The 20,105-nt window shown below is 33.5% G+C and overlaps 2 protein-coding genes across 5 annotated transcripts; one reads left to right on the top strand and one right to left on the bottom strand.

Moving 5' to 3' along the window:
- The first annotated feature begins 8,023 nt into the window (after positions 1–8,023).
- On the top strand, positions 8,024–12,200 carry LOC115991449 (E3 ubiquitin-protein ligase WAV3-like). The gene is made up of 3 exons (XM_031115140.1): positions 8,024–8,484; positions 8,796–8,900; positions 10,591–12,200. The coding sequence occupies exons 1-3, from the start codon at positions 8,338–8,340 to the stop codon at positions 11,950–11,952; spliced, it is 1,614 nt and encodes a 537-aa protein (XP_030971000.1). The 5' UTR covers positions 8,024–8,337; the 3' UTR covers positions 11,953–12,200.
- A 556-nt stretch (positions 12,201–12,756) lies between these two features.
- On the bottom strand, positions 12,757–18,401 carry LOC115991450 (snRNA-activating protein complex subunit). 4 transcript variants are annotated; one of them, XM_031115142.1, is made up of 11 exons: positions 18,118–18,401; positions 17,981–18,039; positions 17,840–17,906; positions 17,681–17,730; positions 15,900–16,080; positions 15,255–15,343; positions 15,081–15,171; positions 14,289–14,384; positions 13,815–13,940; positions 13,470–13,730; positions 12,757–13,235 (listed from the first exon to the last, which is right to left on the bottom strand). In XM_031115142.1, exons 1-11 carry the CDS (start codon positions 18,250–18,252, stop codon positions 12,951–12,953), a joined length of 1,440 nt encoding a protein of 479 aa, XP_030971002.1. In that variant the 5' UTR covers positions 18,253–18,401; the 3' UTR covers positions 12,757–12,950. The 4 variants fall into 4 exon arrangements, with proteins under 4 accessions (XP_030971002.1, XP_030971001.1, XP_030971003.1 ...); XM_031115141.1 differs by having other exon boundaries at positions 17,681–17,733; positions 18,118–18,400; XM_031115143.1 differs by having other exon boundaries at positions 15,255–15,338; positions 17,681–17,733; positions 18,118–18,289.
- Between the last annotated feature and the right edge of the window lie 1,704 nt (positions 18,402–20,105).

The following is a 20,105-nucleotide window of genomic DNA, read 5'->3' as shown; positions in this document are numbered from 1 at the left end:
ACCTCTTATAATTAAGGTTATCATAAATGGTACAGCAAAACCATTTTTATTTCTTTGATCCTCCATTAAACATGTTCAAATCCTTATAAAAGATACCAAAGCTAGACCAATCAATAAAATATTTTTATATACAAAAAGGAAGATGATTGATTAAGAACAAAAAAGTATAACTAAAGAAAGATAGAATAAAATAAAATTAGACAAATAACCCAGCTTCTAAATAAGCTAATCATTCAAAAATCTACTTCGAACCCCTTTAAATTGATTTGACTAAGTCAAAGATGCACAAAGTTTATGTCCTTATTAACTAAGTAATCAAACATATTTTTGATTTGTCAAAAAAAAAAAAAAAAAAGAGGATCAAACACATTTCTGCTTTGTAGACTAGCAAGTTGTTGCGGACACCATGAAACCTTTACTCTTTTACTTCTTTTGATGTATAGAAGAGGATCATTGAGAGCTTTTCCCAAATGTCAGTCATAAAAAGAGAGATTCCCCTCTCAATACTGTCTATACTATCCTTTAATGCATTAGGCGTTTTCTAGGACTTTTGTTTTGGAAGTTGTTTGGTCTTTGGTCATCCTTGGACCTTGGGCAGGACCTGACCATGAAACATGAAAAACATATATATAATTTCCCAACGTAGGGACCATAATTTGTCATTAACATATTAAACTATTTTCCAGTTCAATGATATTATTTAATTCTCCTTATTATAAGAACTTGGATTTGAATTCTCCATTCACTTTTGTTATAAAAAATGATGAAAAAATATATATAAAAAAAACCTCTTAAGTTTTGAATATAATATTCAACTTGCATGTAGTATTGTGTATGCTGTTAAAACATTCATGAAAATAAATTATAAATGGTCAGCGTGATGATATGTGTCTATATTCAAAACTACATTTCCATATAAAATAGTATTGCGAGAGATTTTGTGTTATACTCAAAACCCCGAAGGGGTTAAATGTACTCAAAAATCTCAGAGGATTAAGTTTTACATAATTAATAGTTTACACATAAAATAATATCATTTGAGTAATAAGTGTTATATACTGGTTCCAAATTATAAAATAAAAAAAAAAGTAAAAAAAAAAAAGGAATTTTGTGTGTTTTTTTCAAATATATATTACAGAAAAAAAGACAAGAGAGTATTCCTAGGTCGGCAAATATGATTGAACCCTAATGATTGTCAATGTTTGACCGGTGGAATGTCATTGTTTAAAACTTTAAACTATGTGCAAGTGCAGATAATAAGAGTCGGTTATGAGTTGATAAATAGAAGATATATATTGGGAAAGGGAGCTGAATTTGTGGGAGTATGCACTATGCTGATAAAATATCCAGTAACCACACATATATATTTGTCTTGAGCAAAATACATTTTGCATAGTAGGAATATTTAGTACAAGTTTAATTTCTTAATTGCTATTGGCAAAGTTGCATTCATTTAATCAATTGCCAATAATGTAGGAGTTGTCCCATTTATTAGTCTTTTATGTCTAATCAACGTCATTAACAGTGTCCCATCAAAAAAAAAAAAAAAAAAAAAAACGTCATTAACAGTGTGAACCGCCCTATTTATTTTGTATATATTGCACTGATCACTATTGTGACCCACTAATTTTGTTGTTTAAGTGCAGGAACTTATTCTTAATTCAAGGTGGTAGGAAGAACACTTATATTGTCAATCTACATTAACCGCGTAAACCACTCTATTTATTTTGTTTATTAGTGATCTTTTATGTCTAATCAACATCATTAGCTGCGTAAACCACTCTACTTATTTTGTATTTATAGCACTGATAATCACTATTGTGACCCACTAATTTTGCTGTTTAATTGCAGGAACTTATTCTTAATTCAAAGTGTTAGGAAGGACGCTTGTATTGTCAATCTACATTAATCTTATCATATGAGGTAGCTATCACTTATCAGCACAGTAACTTGGGGTCCCATGACACTCACAATTCACACCTTCATAGATAGGGAATCCCTATTTCAAAATGAACACATTTTTTGTAAAATTAATGTTTGCAATTCAAAAAGACAAACTCATCTTTACACTAAAAAGGAAAAATGCAAAGCTACGAGCCCACAAAAGTATCAATACAACCACTAGTATTACCAATTAATCTCAATGATATTTTCTTTCTTTCTTTCTTTTATTGGAAATAATAAGTATAAGCATGTAATTTCTGTGTAAAATTCAAATTAAAAATTTGTTTTCCCATCCCTTGCGCAATCTTACTTGTGTAAGCCCTGATCATAGAGAATTGTTAATGAAAACACTTCTTTGTTTGGTGTATCTTTTGCCAATCACTAGTTATTGTTAATGTTGGTTTATATCCATTCCAAACAATTTATTACTCTCCTTTCCATCATCTGCATGACATAACAATGTGTGGCTAATATTCATCCTTTTTATATATATATAAAAGGAAGTAGTGTTTCAAGTTTTTCAACTATTACCTAGAGTATTCATCTATTCCACTCCAAGGGCAAGGCCACATTAGGGCCCAAGAGGGTCCTAGCTCCCCTGAGTTAAGGGGGGAAAAAAGATATATTATGGCCAAATTTAAATTGGGTCGAAAAAAAAAATAAAACTTAGCTTCTCCTCTTTCCAAAATCTTGGCCTCCCTTCACTAATCAGCCAAAACAATATCACTAATCAACTCATGGTTATACTTCGGCCCGCGCTAATTCAAAATCTTGGCTCCGTCACTATTTCACACCTTTTCTAGTTTTATGATTTATCCTGAAAATTCCATGAACCAATAAGTTGGTAGATAGAACTTAAAACCTTTGAATTTACGGCACACCCAAATGAATAATATTCATCTATTAACCAATTTGATGGTCTCTAATTCAGCCCCCAGCCCCCCCCCCCCCCCCCCCCCCACACAAAAAAAAAAAATACCATGTATAAGTTTGAAGTCCAGGGATGAGGTTATGTAGAAGTTGTTTGTGTCAAACCATTTTGATGCAGTTAATTTTATGTACCAATTATCAAATTTTTGGCCAGCCAACCAGTCGCTATGCTTTTATCCCTTTTTTTTTTTCATCTAATCTTTTCCTGAACACTTTGCTTTAATCTGGCTAGTATGACATATGCCCAAGCTTTCAAAAAAAGAAGTAGAGACCACATGCCATTTTTTAATATGTTTTTTGACAAAAGGACCGCATGCCATTATGGATTTTGATTTTCTTTAAAACTTTCAAATTCAAATCTAACGGTCTCTTTCCCCACCTTTTTGGTTTTTTCCTTGGAAGTATTTTCTTCCTCCTTACCTTGTTTTTCATACCGTTATACATTTATACTATAATCCAATTGGTAGATAAGTTTTTATTCAAAAGAGTTACATCTCACTGTCCCACCAAAGAAAAAACCTTTTTTTTTTTTTTTTGTGGGCTTAATGTATTAAATTCAAAATTTTACATTGATTTTATGGATTAATTATAGCTATCTAACTTAAATTCTGACAACAAAACTTAAAGTATGACCTTCTCAACAAAAATAATAATAATAATTATGAGGTTTTTTCTATAGCTTAAACTACATAATTTTATAATCAACATCCTAGTTCAAGATTAATTTGTATTGCTCATCTTACCCATGAAATCAATATTTATGGTAGAAGCATTTGTCATGTACATCCATCTTAAATAAATGGGAAATGCTTTTTTTTTTTTTTTTGGATACAAGATAGAATTCTACTCTAGCCTAATCTAAGTATATATGTGTGTGAAGCTCCCTCCTAGAGACTTGAAACCCGGCCCTTGCCCCCCACACCCCATAAGCACTTATACTTATACTTGTGGAGTGACCATCGCACCAAGGATGTGCGGTGGTAATAAATGAGAAATGCTAACAAATACCCTTAGGGCAATGGTTAACAATCCATTTAAAGAAAGTTTTTATGAATAAATAAATAAATAAATAAATAAACCCTAATGTTTTGACAACTTTTTTCATTTCCCATAAAAGTGGTATCAAAATCTTTCTAAAATGGATTGTTAACCATTATCCTAAAGGCACTCGTTATGGGAAATACTAGTTCAAGATTAAACTACATAATTTTATAATCAACATCCTAGTTCAAGATTAATTTGTAATGCTCATCTTACCCTTGAAATCGATAGTTATGATAGAAGCATTTGTCATGTACATCCATCTTAAATAAATGGAAAATGTTAACGGATACTCTTAAAGCAGTAGTTAACAATCCATTTAAAGAAAGTTTTCATGAAGAAAAAAAAAAGTTTTAACAAAGTGGTGTCAAAACTTTTCTAAAATGGATTGTTAACCATTGTCCTAAGGGTACCATTTAAAGAAATTTTTTATTGAAAAAAAAAAAAAAAACAACTAATGTTTTGACAACTTTTTTCATTTCTCATAAAAGTGGTATCAAAATTTTTCTAAAATGAATTGTTGATCATTATCCTAAGGGCACTCGTTATGGGAAATGCTAGTTCAAGATTAAACTACATAATTTTATAATCAACATCCTAGTTCAAGATTAATTTGTAATGCTCATCTTACCCTTGAAATCAATAGTTATGATAGAAGCATTTGTCATGTACATCCATCTTAAATAAATGGAAAATGCTAACGGATGCTCTTAGGGCAGTAGTTAACAATCCATTTAAAGAAAGTTTTTATGGGGAAAAAAAAAAATTTAACAGCCTTTTTTCATCTTCCATAAAAATGGTGTCAAAACTTTTCTAAAATGGATTGTTAACCATTGCTCTAAAGGCACTTGTTAGCATGACCTTAAATAATAAGAGCATTTTTTATTTACACTTTAAAGTCTAAAACTGAGATTATCAAGCTTTTTTTTTTTTTACAAGAATAATTATCAAACTAATTTTAGATTAAGGTGTCAATAAAAAAGTTAGTCAATTCCAATTGAGTAGTAAGGATTTGAATAATAAACATCTTTATTCAAAACACGAGGTACCAATTGAGCAGCAAAACTCTTAATAGACATTAATTAATGTTAAACCACTCGATGTCCCTCGCAACATTCGGTGCATTTTGAAATATTTTGTAAAACACCAACCATCTTACGGTTTATGTATATTTAAGAGATCGACTTCAATTATACTACATGCCATTAGAAAGTGGAAAAACAAAATGATAAAATTAAAACAATTAAAAATATGAACATGGTGCTTCAGTGATTAGACAAATAATATATAATTTTCCTCTAACTTAAGCATAGAGTCATTATTATTTTTCATATTCTTTGATTTTGTGTTATTAAATTTGCTTTGTCTTTTCCATAAAATAAAATGGCTTTCAACTTTTAATGGACTCTGTTTCAGTTATTTCTAATGCAACTAAATATGGGTAAGATTTAGAGTATGAGTAAGATTTAATAACACATGCAACGGATAATATGTTGCATGTGTTATCAAATCTGCTTTTGCCTCTAGATGTTTTTTGTTTCAAATGTTAGGAAAATAACTAAATATGAGGAAGCATATAATATTCCAAATCAATTAATTTTTCTATTCAAAATAAAATTTTTTTTATATAAATTCCTTTGATATAAATCACACGTGGCCGGTATGCATGAGTTCAAAGACTCTAATTTTGTTAATTAAAATATAACAATTTTTGCGTTGTAAGTGGACTTAGTTTTAGTTTTTTAAGTATGAAATTTGTCCTAGTTTTATGAAATTTGAACTTGAATTTTAAACCTTTATATTCTTAACTTGTCTTATTGTCTTAATTTTAAACCTTTAGTTTCTTATTGTTAAGGCATTTTTCAATTAGATAATAGAGGTTTTTTTTTTTTTTTTTGAGAAATTTAAATAATAGAATTAATTTTGAAGGTATGAAAAAGTGAATACCAAAGTGTGTGTAATTAGTGCACCAAGATAATTAATACACAGTAATAAAAACATTTATCCCATTAAAGCATGACAATTGATTAGTAGTAACAATTTCACATAAATGCAAAGTCTAGTAGATGAAATGCTAATTAAAGAGAATTATAAGGGATGTACTACATGACATAACCTTAGACTATTTTAAGTTTTTATCTGAGGTTCTTTCTTTCTTTATATATATATATATAGAGATTAGGATATTGATTGTTAATTTTTATGTAAAATACATATTTCAAATGTTGCAATACAATTAGTGATAGATAAGTGAAATTGACCATAATTATGTGTCATAAATTTCATTTAAACGTGGAAAAATCAAAATGTTCATAATAGTTTGGTTCAACTCGGGAAAATTCTTATTTAAGTTTGTTTAATAGGAAAATAAGTTAATTGTTTTGTAAATAATTTTAAGTTTGTTTGAACCCAAAAAAAAAAAAAAAAAGAACTTATGTTTAAACATATAATCCAACTTAAAATGTAAAATTCAAACACACTTAAGTTTGAACTAAAATTGAATAAGCCAGTCTTGAACTATTAATATCCACTTATTAGTTATTAATTATGACAGCCATGACAAGGAGGATTGGTTTGCAGGCAAGGCAAACAACCCTGCAATTAATAAGAATAAATAGCAGCATACACGCATAAATGTAGTACAATCATCGGGTGTAGAAGTTTTGCTTGCACTGTAATCAACAATGAATCAGGTGGCAGTGAAAAATTGTTTTTGTGGCCCCCTCAAAAACAGTGTCCCTTTTTTTTTTAGTCTTCCGGTGGCCCCCTTCAAAAAAACAGTGTCTTGAGAGAACCATCTTTATCTGCATGTGCTGTCTTGCCTAGTGCTCCATCAATTCAAAATTCTTTATTATTACATTTAAAATCTAGGCAAACTTAACACCTCTTTCAAAAACTATTTACCACCACACATTCAAGGCAACATCCAACTAGTTTATAGAAACAACAGTATTTGAATAATGTCATTGTTACAAAAATAAATGATAACATGTGCAAGCAATTCACATGGATATAGATTCAAATTGTGTCTATATATGTGCAAGCAATTCACCAGGATTAATTTGTTGTTACTGTAATTGTGTATATATGCTAGGGATCCATCCAATAAAAAAATAAGGGTATGTTTGGTTGAGATAATAGAATAATGGAGGATGAAAAATATATAGGGAGGAAAGAAAAGATTTTTGTTTTCCCACATCATTAAGACTTAAGAGAGATGGACAAACATAATGATAGAAATCAAATAATTATTATGCCCTTATTATAGTTTGAAACAATTGGGGATAAGGGGATTAATTTTGTAATCACATTATTTATGATCATTTTCTCTCCTATTATCTCCTCAATTTGAAAGGAATGGAATTAGTGGCTTTGGTGGAAAATTTTAATCTCTTCTCCTATTTTATTTTTTTCTCTTCTTTTTCTATCATCTTCCTTTCCATCCCAACCAAACATACCCTTAGCTAACTAATATCAAAGTATTAAGTAAATTAAAAAAATAAAAAGTGATATAATCATGGTTAAAGTTGTAGGTATGAACAATGATATCAACAAGCAAAGCAAAGAGGTAATCGGTTTGAAAGTTCTAGAGAGCTTTTACTAAGCAAAGAAGAATAAAGCCAAAAAAATTTAGATTTTTTTTTTTTTCCTATTCAAGTAAGAGGGGACTATTTAGTGCATAAAAAGAGGGAAAAGGAAACCCTTAAAGAAAGGAAGTAAATGGTAGAAAACAAGAGAGAAGTGGTAAATGTGGAATATGTGTTGATGCACTAGTTAAGTTAAAAGCCAACCAATTTATTAACCATATTAATTTTAATATTCCACCGCTTATAATGGAGAATTTGCTTGCTTTTGACAAAGCCAAATTATTTTGTAACAAATTTATTCATAGTTAATATATTTGCATAGTCATATTACCCCAACACGCGCGGCACACACACACACAAAAAAAAAAGGTGGAAAATAAGTTTAATCCAAATTTTTTCTTGATTAATCCAAATATATTTATTGGTGAAATTATTACTATTAGTAGTACTATTTAGTATTGGGCTGAGGGAGGGGCCAGGTAGTAGTTGTGTGTATATATGGGTGGTAGTGGTAGGCATGGTTTTTAAAGGAAAAATAAAGTAAAGAAACAAAGAAACAAAGAAAGGGCAGCATTCATTCAGCAATATCAGCAAAGAGCTGAGAGGTTGGGAGAGAGGGACAAATTGCAGAATTGGCAGAGACCTCTGTCTGCTCTGCTCTTCTCTGCTCTTCCCACCCCCCACCCTCTTTTATTTTCTTCAAGCCATAGATAGAGAAAGAGAAATTCAAAATCAGCTGGCACTTGAAGAAGAAGAAGAAGAAGAAGAAGAAGGAGAAGAAGCAGCAGCAGCTATATATAACAAAAATAGTACTAATAGAGAGAGAGAGAGAGAAATGGGAGAAGGAGGAGGAGGAGGAGGAGGAGGAGGAACAACATCAAAGCTGAGAAAAGCAGCTTGGAAGGTGGTGGTAGCAGCTGCATATGCATGTGGGTCCTTGTCCTTGTCCAGAAGTAGTAAAGCTCTTATGGACCTCCATTCTGTAAGCTATACCATACCACAATGCCTCTCCTTTTTTACTTTCACCCCCCAACCCATTTCTCATTTTCTAATCAAACTCCCCAAAATCTAAAATTTATGTGATTTAATTACTCATTCTTTCCTGCATTGCATCTCTTTCCATCCAAAGTCCAAATATTTAGTGATTAGTAAAAATGTTGTTGATGTTGTAAATTATAATCATAGCCTTATTTGCCCATTTTTATTTTTTGAGAATCTTTTATTTTTCCCAGAAAAGAAAGAAAGGAGAGATGAATTGTGATTTATGACAGCTGATTCTGCTTTTTTTGACAGATCTCAGATTCTTCATCTGTGTCTCCAACAAAGGCAAAGAATATCTCACTTGGAGATGATATTGCAGAATGGTCCAACCACAACAACAACGCCCTTGCTTCCAAGGTATATATCCCATTCCCACAATCAACAAAGAAACCAATTTTCTGGTTGCTAAATATTGAGCCATAATGGTCTTTTTCACTAGAATTTAATGGGCTCAAATTTAACCACCCTTTTTTTTTTTTTGTTTTTTCCCCTTTTTCCCTTTTTTCTAATATATTAATTTACCTGACAATTTCAAATAATTGTATTTGCTTTTTTTTTTTTTTTAATGTACTGTTTGATTTTACTTTATGGAAGAAAAAAAAACCACTTTATAAAGTATCACGGCACTTGTTAACAAAATCTCTAGTTATACCCAAATGAAATAAGGCACCACATGACATGACCAATGTTTGATTTAATATCCTTAAACACACTTTCTTTCTTTTTTTTTGTTTTTGAGAAACATCTTTAAACGCAATCTAAATCACGAGTAGTATAAATAATATCAAGTTAGGTTAATGTATGTGAAATCTAACATACCACCGGGCCTTGTTGTCCAAGTGGTACCCGGTTACTCAAGTGACCGCTAGCTCGGGAGTTCGATCCCCCGAAATAAACAATTACCTAGCAAAAAATAAAAAATAAAAAAAGAAATCTAACATGTGGTGTGTGTGTGGGGGATGCCCCCAAATATAGCGGCTAGCGTAGCCCATTAGTGAAGCCAAGAATCCACACCACTAGTAATTTAAGACTGCACAACACACGGCAAAGAAGACCCCACTTTTGAAGTTCCACCTACCCAAAACACTCCTTCATTATTACATTTTCAAGCACTATTGAATAAAGTGTCAAATTCTCTAACCCAAAAAATAAATAAAATAAAAATTTATTTACCCATTTCAATATGATGATCTTAAATTTTGAATCCTGTAAAACAGTCAGATCTCCCAACTAGAAAAGTCACTTCAGCTTCAAAAAGCTTTTACCATTTTCCATTCTTCATGTTGATAAAGCTTTGATGCATGAAAATTTCAAACGAATGGGACAATTTGAGTGGATCTGCACCAAACACAGCAATCTACAACTTGTACATGTGGTTTAAAACAAAACAAAACAAACTAGTAATGATATCACTGGCCCCTTTTTGCTGAAAGTTGAATTATCTAATCAAAGCTTTTGGCATCACTTGTATTTATTTTATAATAGGAGGGCTGAGTTTGACAAGGGGTTTGTTGTTGAGTAACCATCATTAATATTTTCCAAATATTAACAAGTTCTTTTTCTATTTTACCTTTTTTTTTTTTTTTTTTTGGATGGAAGATATTAACAAGCACTTGATTGCTTCACTAGAACATCCTGGATCTCTTGCTGTGTAGCTTATTATGTGAAATCACTATATATTGGTAGAGATAGTGGCTCATATTCTGAATGAGAAGTAATACTAGTCTCTAATCTAGAACTCTGATGATTTTCTCTTTATTAAACCAATATTGCTAAGATCAAAAACCTTCAAAAGTATACCTCAGACCATCCAAAAATTGATATGATCATTTTCATTTCAGAAACTTGCCAATGAATTTTGGAATTAGACACAATAATTAGAGCTACATATCAGATTGTCATTATTTAATTCTAAGTGGATTCTGTTTTAATGAGCTAAAATGCAATTCTTTCATTTTTGGTCTTGTCATATTCATCTGTTTATTACTTTAAAATCTGTCTCCCTTGCTTTAATTAATACCTTCATCTTTGTTGATTCGTGTGGCAGAGCTTATGCGCTATATGTTTAGATCCTTTGAGTAACAACAGCAGGGATAGCAGCCCAGGGCAGGCAATATTTACAGCTCAATGCTCTCATTCTTTTCACTTTACTTGCATCTCCTCCAATGTTCGCCATGGTAGTGTCACTTGCCCCATTTGCCGTGCACATTGGACCCAACTGCCTCGCAGCCTGAACACTCCTTGTGCTTCACTCTCTTCTTGCAACCAAAATGATCCCATACTCCAAATCCTTGATGACTCCATTGCTACTTTCCGTGTCCACAGGCGGTCCTTCTTGCGTTCTGCCCGCTATGATGACGATGACCCTATTGAGCCTGATCACTTGCCTAATTGTCCCCGTCTTTCTCTCTCTCTAATACCCATCCCATCAGGTGCACCTGCCAGCTTTCGTCCATCCATGCAAATGGCTAGTCGTAGCTCGTACCCATATCATCCGTCCCTACATCAATTGACATGCAGTTCCTCATCACTACTGCAAGCACCAACTGGGCAAGCACCTTATCTCATGTGCACCTCCTCAAAGAGAGCTTTTCTTTCAGTAAAATTGGCACAGCAACAAGCAACCGACTTGGTCCTGGTTGCAAGCCCCAATGGACCACACCTAAGGCTTCTCAAGCAAGCAATGGCATTGGTGGTTTTCTCCCTTCGACCTATTGATCGTTTAGCCATCGTTGCTTACTCATCAACTGCAGCACGTGTCTTTCCCCTTAGGCGCATGACATCCTATGGGAAGCGAACTGCACTACAAGTCATTGATCGTCTTTTCTACACAGGGCAAGCAGATCCTCTTGAAGGACTAAAGAAAGCGATCAAGATACTTGAAGATCGTGCCCACAAAAATCCAGAGTCACGTATCCTGCATCTGTCTGATAGTCCAACACGATCTTACCATGCCTTCAACATGGAGGTGCCCATTCCAATCCATCGGTTTCATGTAGGGTTTGGATTTGGCACTTCAAATGGGTTCGTCATGCACGAGTTTGAACAGTTCCTATCAAGACTGCTGGGAGGTGTTATTAGAGATATCCAGTTGAGAATTGGGGAGGACGTTAACTGCGGAATTATAAGGATCGGAGAGCTAAAAGGTGGTGATGAAAAGAGGATCTTATTAGACTTGGAAAAGTATGGACATGTTTATGTGGGATATACCTACATTGAGGGCGAGGTTGATGAATGCATCAGAACAGGGGAAACTGTAGTGGGTATAGGGGACAAAAGTAATGCTACAGAAAGTGGAGGGAGGGATGTGAGCATTGGAGGGAGAACTAGTAGTGTTGAAAGTTGGGATTACCATGATCCACACATGGCTAGAAGATGGGCTAAGCATTTACATGGCTACAGACTTTAAATTGATCCAAAAGTTGTCCAACAAAATTTTTATATGATGATATCTATACGAAGCAGCATCCATTAGATGATGATTTCGGTCATCCAGGACCAATGTTGATTCTGGTTAAATTGACTGGCCTTCTACTCCCAAACACTGCTGAGAAAATATGTACAAGATACTATTACTTACCCAAGATTTACCATTACAATTAAGGATTTAAATTTATTGAATCATACCTCATGTTGTCGTACAAATATCGACTGTAACTCATGTTGCTTTTGCTTAAGGTGACTATCATCCTAGATACTAAAACAACTTGAGTAGATGCAACAGCAATTCTATTAAAACAAATGAAGGTTTCAGTTGGTTTCCTCACAGCCACTAGTGCAGTAGGTAGATGTAAGTAAACAAGTTTTTTAATGTTTTTGAAACCAATTATAATTGGAGAAGATGACATTAAACTACTAAAAAAAATTTTAAAAAGTCCAACAATTAGAAGACCTCTAAACCAACTACTACAACCTAAAAAATACGGACACTTCATTTAGGATACTATATTCATGTCATACCCATATTATAACAGTGTCATACTGATCATTTCATGTTCTAATTTTTCAAAAATTACTCATGTCACCTCCAGTATGGGAGTTTGAACCCAGATGTAAGATAATTTTCTTTTTTTGAAAGTGGTGGAATCATTCTCACTTTCTCAGGTTCAATTGGTTTTTTATTGCAGCAATAGCATTCTTTACAATGTTATGACCTTGCAGAGTAATAAAATAGAATAAGACAAACTTAGCTCTCACGTGAGTTTAGTAGTCAATTCCATTTCTTTTCTTCTATGTAGATGTATACTTCAGCTACTGTTGAGATCCATGATACATTTCTGAGTAGTTTGGCTTTACCTTACCCATTTCATTCCATTATAGATGGGTGTCATATATATTACAGCAATAACATAGATCAATAGTTCATAAATACCTCTTACTATCATATGCCCAGATGGGCATCGGCAATTAATCATGTAGATAATCGTACACTGAGAAGTCACTGTACAGTAGAGACTCGTCCTTACCATAGTGAAGAAGAAAATAACAGTCTTTACAAAAATAACAAGGATTCTTCAGGGCCCACTTGTCATTGACTGTGACCTTCGTAGCTCTATATATCTTACAAACATTGCATTTCTGAACACGAAATTTTAGTTGAAATAAGACTATTGGGTAGCCAGCCCGGTTGTGCACGTCCTCTGGATGAATTAACCTCATGTCTCTTATCACAATTGTATGCTTGCAGTTTCCCTGTACCAAATTTCCCAACAAAAGAATTATAATAGCCATGCATATGCTAAGATAACTTTGCCAACTCCACAGTTCATCATGACATCAAGGACAGAACTAACAAATAATGACATACGATTTTCATGAAGCTATTTCTTTTACCAGTGCAGCATATTGAAGGAAAATCACAAAGAACACAAAATGTTTCCACTTTCTACCACCAAAATCATGAAACGTGGCAACAGAAAATGGTACCTGGTGACAGTAGAGATATCCAGCACCAAGTCGAAACTTCAGATCACAAAACCGTGTCATGTGCATGTTAACAGCTTTGAAGTGAGGCAATCGCAGGCCTGTTACATCACCTACAATTGCTTTCTGCTTCTGTTGTAATTCCCCAGTTATGATGCATTCCCATTTTTTAAGAGCTTCATCCTTGGAGTTTCTGAGCCAATCAAATATAGGTTCGCTATAATCTATAGCAGAAGGATCCCTCAAATCGTTACAAAATACATCCTACAAAGAATTAGCCTTCTATTAGATTTGGTAACAAACTATCGTCCTCATGAAAACAAACAGTGAATGCATAGAGCTTCTTACTTCTATAAGGAAATATCCAGAAGGATCATGCTGCCCGGCCTTCTGCATCATTTGGTCAGTTAAGCAATAGATTTTGTCCCTCAGTTCAGTCAAGGTTTGTCGTCCTAGGACCAAAAACTCTTGAGTCTAAAAAAAATTTCACAAAAATGTAAATAGCAAATTAGCTATAAATTGATGGACGATTTTTCTTCCAGTCAATGATCTAATTCAAATATCAAAAGCCCAAGATAGAAAGAAGTTGAATGATCTTGCCTAAATGCATCCAAATACAATCATCAAATAAAGCCAATGAGCTTTAGCTCAATTGGCACCTCATCCCCTTGCAAGTGCTGGGTGGAGGGGGAGGTTGTGGGTTCAACACCCATAGAGTGCATGTGTACATTACCCATTTAAAAAAATTAATTAATTAATTTTTTTTTTAAATCATCCAATAGAGAACAACATTGACTGTTTTCAAAATGATATTAGATATACCTTGGCCCACTTCCGTGAGTTATGGTAAACCTCAACAGAGAGAACAACTTCTGGATACTGCACAGCAATTTGTTCCCCAGTGCTTGGTGATTTCACCTGCAGGATATTTGTACAAAAGTATAGAGAGGATAAATATGAAATTTTTTTTTATAAGAAAAAGAGGATAAATATGAAATTTCAACCGTTTAAAAAGTCAGATTCAGCATATGACTAGAAGTTATCCGTATGAATAACATTCATGTCTAGGCTTAAAGAAAGGGTTAGGTTAAAAAAAAATATGTGCAAGCTTCAGTAGTTGAAGTCAATTGACTTTAAAAAACCCTGAAGTTATGTGTTGTTTTGTTTCCTTATATATAGAACCAGCAAGCAGCATGGGCTTCTCAATAGATTTGAGGATTCTGAAATTAAAAACATATAAATACTATTTGTCTAACTCTGCGAGAGAGAGAGTTTGTGTTACAATCAAGTTTCCCACATGGCTTAAATGCAAGCTTAACCATGTGTATATAAGCTCTTTGGCAACCTTCCCTTACAAGCTAGTTTTCAAGGGTGAGTTTTACCCATGGGTTTGTATTAGAGAGAAACTAGCTATGGGGAGGAGGTTAATTGTAGTAACAATACCAAATAAATTCAAGAAAAACTGTGAATTAAGAAAAAGGCAGCTATAACACTACTCTAAAAGCATTTTCAAGTTAGATTTCCGTATACTTTCTTCAAGATAAAATGATAAATCAAAAGAAAAGCATCTGCATTATGCAATAAACATTAAGAATAGGCATTTTTCAATCATACTTTTGTTGCAGAACGTGTAAACCTGAGAGATTTCATCCTTTCAGTTCTTTCTGATAACGTAATGGCACCTTCAGTTATCTTACAACTGGCACTGGACCAAAACAAGAGAAATAAAATTCAAAACCACAATAATTATACCAGTTAAAGAGATCGTAGATATCTAATGATACAAACTTGAATGAATGCAGTTTTGCTGCAGCTTTGTCCTCATCCTGCTTTTGTTTGATTTTCACAAGTTCCTCCACCTTTGCAGTATAACTATTCTGGACAGATACCAGAAATAAATATTAAATTTGATTGACAACGGATGAAACATTTACAGAAAAAATGACAAAAATAATGCACCCATACAGCTCTACAATATTTGGTTAACCTATATATAGTATCACCCAAGTTTATTCTAAGCAAGAATAAATGTAGAGACTACAAAGTAAATTGTTAATAGGTCCACAATCAGAACTAAAAGCATGTAAACCATATGCTAAGAGAATACCAAACAACTACCATATGCCAAAACATTTCAAATTCAAGCTCTATAGGAAAATAAAGTTTAATGTGATCAAACCACATTTCCACTACTTAAATAAAATTTGAAAACAAAGCCAAGAAACAAAAGAACTGAAAATTGAACAATGTTATATGGCACATTCAGACAACATATTCTCAACTGGAATGGCCCAATAGATAAATTTTGATAAAATAGAGGGCAATAAGAGATTTAAGTGCATAAAATTATACTACTGATTGAGTGACTGGAAGAAATATATATTAGCAATAGATATGGAAAGGCAGAATAAATATAATTCATGGGAAGCATACTTCAATGGCATGATTATTCGCCTTTCTTTTTTTTCTTTTCCTTGAGTTGTTATTTTCAATGCAACCACTTGCTGAGGGAGATCCACTTGAGGTCTCCAAAGAAGATGAAACATTTTCTCCTCTGGTAATGCTTTCTGGAGATTCATGTTTATTGCGTGATCTCCTGCGATAAACTCGTTTCCTGGATATAAAATTCAAAACAAATAAGTTCCAAAAAAGTTTAATCTCTTGTATAAACACACCCATTTAGAATTAAATCTGTGATCTCACCCTCCAACCCTTATTTATGAGTAACGGAGATGGCATTTGGTGCAAGGACTAACCATCAATTGAATCACATAACAGATTAACAAGTGGAGGGTGGATGAGAAATATAAGAGTCGTATATCAATAACCTCTAAATGAACATTGAATGTGACAAAAGGACTTGTAAAAATTCATCGAACCATTTATTAACACATTATGTATAAGTGACTAAGGATCTACATCTGGAAAACAAAAATTCATTCATAAAGAGGAAGCCCTAACAAATCACATGGACTTAGTAACATGCAATTTTTGAAGGGATTCAATTAGAATCGTTTTTGAAATCATGGCCAGGGGATTCTATTGTTAACTGCAGTATCAGACATGACTCATGAGTAAACACAAACACAGATGATGAGCACCTAACATTTTCCATGAAGAGAAAATGTCTAATGGTGAAGCTTCACTTATCCATCAGGAATATTGCAATATGATATTCGATAGAAATAAATAGTGTTTAAACACACAAACTGTCCATACAAATTGAAAGCTCTGCTTAACAAGATTTCAAGCGGCTTTCCCAAGCTTATCAATAATGCAAGGATTAAGACAAAACATGTAGATTTTTAAGTGTGCCTTTGGGTTAAGTGGTATCTCTATATGTTATATTAACCAATTAAGGAGTCTCCCCAAAGTGTTATATCCCTAACAAGTAGTATCACTGAGGTAAGGCAAGTGTTTGTTGGGGGGTCCCACCAGGTAGAACGAGGAAGACTCCTATGTACTCTCACCCATGGTTGAGTAAGGGTTCTAATGGTGGTGAGTCAAGGTGATTGTGTATTGGTGACTTCCATAGTTGTGCAAGGAAGACTCCCATGTCTACCCCGAGCATGGTTGAGTAAAATGGCACACTATTGGTGCTAGTGATGCATGACACTTGAATTGCTAAGAAAAAGACTAACATTCAAGGGGGAGACTAACCGAAGTGCCACAAGTGACTTGGTAGAAGGCTCACATGTGAAGAGGAGATTGTTGGAATATTCACGTGAGTAGTGTGGTTGGTTAAGTGGTGAAGTCCCACATTGGATACTAATGAGAAGAAAGAGTGGTTAATATAACATAGTTGATCTCATGCCCATTGGGCTTAAACCTTTTTGGTTAAGAGGTGTCACTATATGTTATATTAAGGTGTTTCTCTTGCCAACATTAACGCTATCCTATTTGTAATAATATGAATTTGAAGAGAGGGTAAGATAAAATAAAAGGAACAAACAGATACATACATGAAAATAAAAACCTATCTGATCATAATTTTGGTATTCTCAAGGACAATGGTATGATGACAACGTTGTAATGAAATGAATTGAACTGCAGCCATATGAACTAGAGCTAGGAACATCTAAAGCTACAAAATTTACATAATACAAGTCCAAATTAAAAGCATTGAAAACAACATATATATATATATATATATATACATATTTGAAAAATAAGGAATTGCATAGCATAGCACATTAGATTTGATTAGGACTTACTCTTGCGCCGGCTCTTGTGAAGGCTGTGAGGGACAATCATGGTTCTCCCCCTGCTGCAACAATAACAAAAATTTGTGTTAAAGAGTGAGACAAAAGTATTAAACTGCACAAGCAGTAGAGTTTTGGAGCACATCAAAGATTAGAGCTTTAGCAGGATACCTGTAATGCTTCCTTCATAGCCATATCCACTAATTCTCCTTCACTCAAAATTTTAAGCTCATTAACCCTACATTAATTAATTAATTAAATAACAAGGAATTAAGTCTATTAGATAGAGGGGGAAAAAAGAAAAGAACATACGAAATATCTTCATCAAGTGGTTGAGATGAATCCGAAGTACATAGTTCTGCCTCTAGATTCTGCATAGATGAGATACATAACCAATCAACAAAAACAAAGTTATAATTTTGGAGTGAGTAGAGAGAGAGAGAGAGTACCTGAAGTTGAAGGAGAAGAGAAGACTCGAAGTTGGGGACAGAAGAGAGAGGACCCACCAGATTGGGTACGTAAATGGGTCCGCCCCTTGGAATTGAATTCGACAGCTCTCTTCTTCCCTCAATCTCCTCCTCCATCAACGCCTTCTTCTTGTTGTTGTTGTAAAGAAACTCTGAGAAAGGCGGCAAGCAAGCCTTCTTCTAAGTTCTAATAACTCTCTCCTCTTTCGCATTCACGGGCCGGGTGGCTTTGTGGGTATCTCCCTACTACTTTTATATTTTGCATCCAGCCCACTTATTTTTCTTCTCTCTTTTTTGGGCCACAAAGCAAGAGTCATTTAAATCTTCTTCTTCTTCTTTTTTTCTCAAAAACATGTGTGTATAAAAGTGGAGAACATTAGCATCAAGACACCTTTTATTCTATGGGTATTGATGTTCCTATTACCTGTAATTGTGTTGTTCATTAATGATGCTAAAAACCAACCAAACAAAAGATAGCACATAACTCAAAGTTGGAACTAGTGTGATATCAGCTAAAGTCTTTCTAGTGCTTAATTTAGCACCCACAATGATGCGATGTTTCTGTATACATAATAGGTTAGGAAATTTTCTCTTGCCTTAACATATGCAAGGTTTAGGGTTTATATAGGGATTTTATTGTTTTCCCTTTGATTTATGTCTTATCCCATTATTTGGGTAGTGGAGCATGTTTGTGCAAAAAATTAGACCAAATGCCTCGAGATCATGCATCCATGTTTGAACATGACATGGTGTAAATATTGCTCGTGCTCCAATAATTTAGCTTTCCTAAGTGGGATTAAGTCGTCCAAAATTCATCATGTCATCATCATTCTTTATCTCTTCTATCTTTAAGTTGATGAGTAGTGTAGACGAACTGAGAGATATGTGGACAATATTAAGTGTATGAACATGATACTATATTCTAGAAATTTTGATATTATTGGTGTTACAAGTAATAGAAATTAGGTCTCAAAGGCTAAAACACCGATGCATCTTAATACTGACAACATTGTCAAATTGCGAAATGTAAGCAGTAAATCAAAATAATGTACCATGTCATTGCAAATAAGGATGAGTTGCCTCCCTCTAAATGACTTGGATTCTTGATTAATAAGGAATGGGGAGAAGTCAACTAATCAAGGATGAGCCTACACTGAGATTTAGGGGCATGCTTGACTAAGAAGGAAGAGATCTAATCTAGAAATTTGAGCATAATATTCGAAAATCATTACTTACATTTATGTAAATATGCTATTGTAAACCTAGAATCTCCCCTATGTAAATGCCAAACTTGTTAATCCCACCTATAATGGCAACAATTACACCCCTCTCATTAAGAGATAAATGTGTCTACAGCCAAAAAGTGACTATAATCAATGAAAACTACCCTCCAATAAGGCTATAAAATGAAAGTCTCAAATTTGATGAAGGTATCCAACTATAACTCACAACATCCTAGTAAAAGCATAGTCAGAAACACCTCCAATAACTTAGGCATCGAAGCCATTAAGCCAAAACCCACATTAATGCTACTTTCAACTATTTTTCTCCTTGTAAACACACTGTCGAGCAGCTAGTTATGTGACAATGGGTTCATTAACATATAATATTCCTAAGGTGTCTGCATGTTTTTTTTTTTTTTTTTTGATATTTACTAGTTGGAGTACAAGGCATGACCCAAGTCCACTACATTTGTCCTCATTATGTGGATTTCAAAGCCCCTTTTCTTAAAAAGTATTAATAACAAAAAGCAAAAAAAAAAAATGACCTTTAATCCCTATAAAATTAGTTACAGTTAAAATGAGAAAAGAAATAAAGTGGGTGTGGGCTATGGCTCCAACCCTCGAAAGTCTAAATGGGCCTTTTGGCTTTCAACAAAATGACAAAGTTGATTGCCTTAGGTGAGAAGAAGGGAAATAAACATGATAAAAAAAAATAAAAAAAGAAGGGAAATATACACCCTGTTTACG

Source organism: Quercus lobata, chromosome 5 (assembly GCF_001633185.2).
Source record: "Quercus lobata isolate SW786 chromosome 5, ValleyOak3.0 Primary Assembly, whole genome shotgun sequence".
NCBI classification, from domain to species: Eukaryota; Viridiplantae; Streptophyta; class Magnoliopsida; order Fagales; family Fagaceae; genus Quercus; species Quercus lobata.
Note: the sequence above shows the minus strand (reverse complement) of the source record. Positions and strands in the feature narration are given on the sequence as shown.

Bases quoted from the DNA above. Each gene is read 5' to 3' on its own strand.
- LOC115991449 (XM_031115140.1), top strand. From the start codon at position 8,338: ATGGGAGAAGGAGGAGGAGGAGGAGGAGGAGGAGGAACAACATCAAAG. The intron at 8,485-8,795 runs GTAAGCTATACC...TTTTTTTGACAG, and splicing joins CTCTTATGGACCTCCATTCT to ATCTCAGATTCTTCATCTGT. The intron at 8,901-10,590 runs GTATATATCCCA...TTCGTGTGGCAG, and splicing joins ACAACGCCCTTGCTTCCAAG to AGCTTATGCGCTATATGTTT.
- LOC115991450 (XM_031115141.1), bottom strand. From the start codon at position 18,252: ATGGAGGAGGAGATTGAGGGAAGAAGAGAGCTGTCGAATTCAATTCCA. The intron at 15,344-15,899 runs GTATGCTTCCCA...GTATCTGTCCAG, and splicing joins CGAATAATCATGCCATTGAA to AATAGTTATACTGCAAAGGT. The intron at 13,731-13,814 runs GTAAGAAGCTCT...AATTCTTTGTAG, and splicing joins CTGGATATTTCCTTATAGAA to GATGTATTTTGTAACGATTT.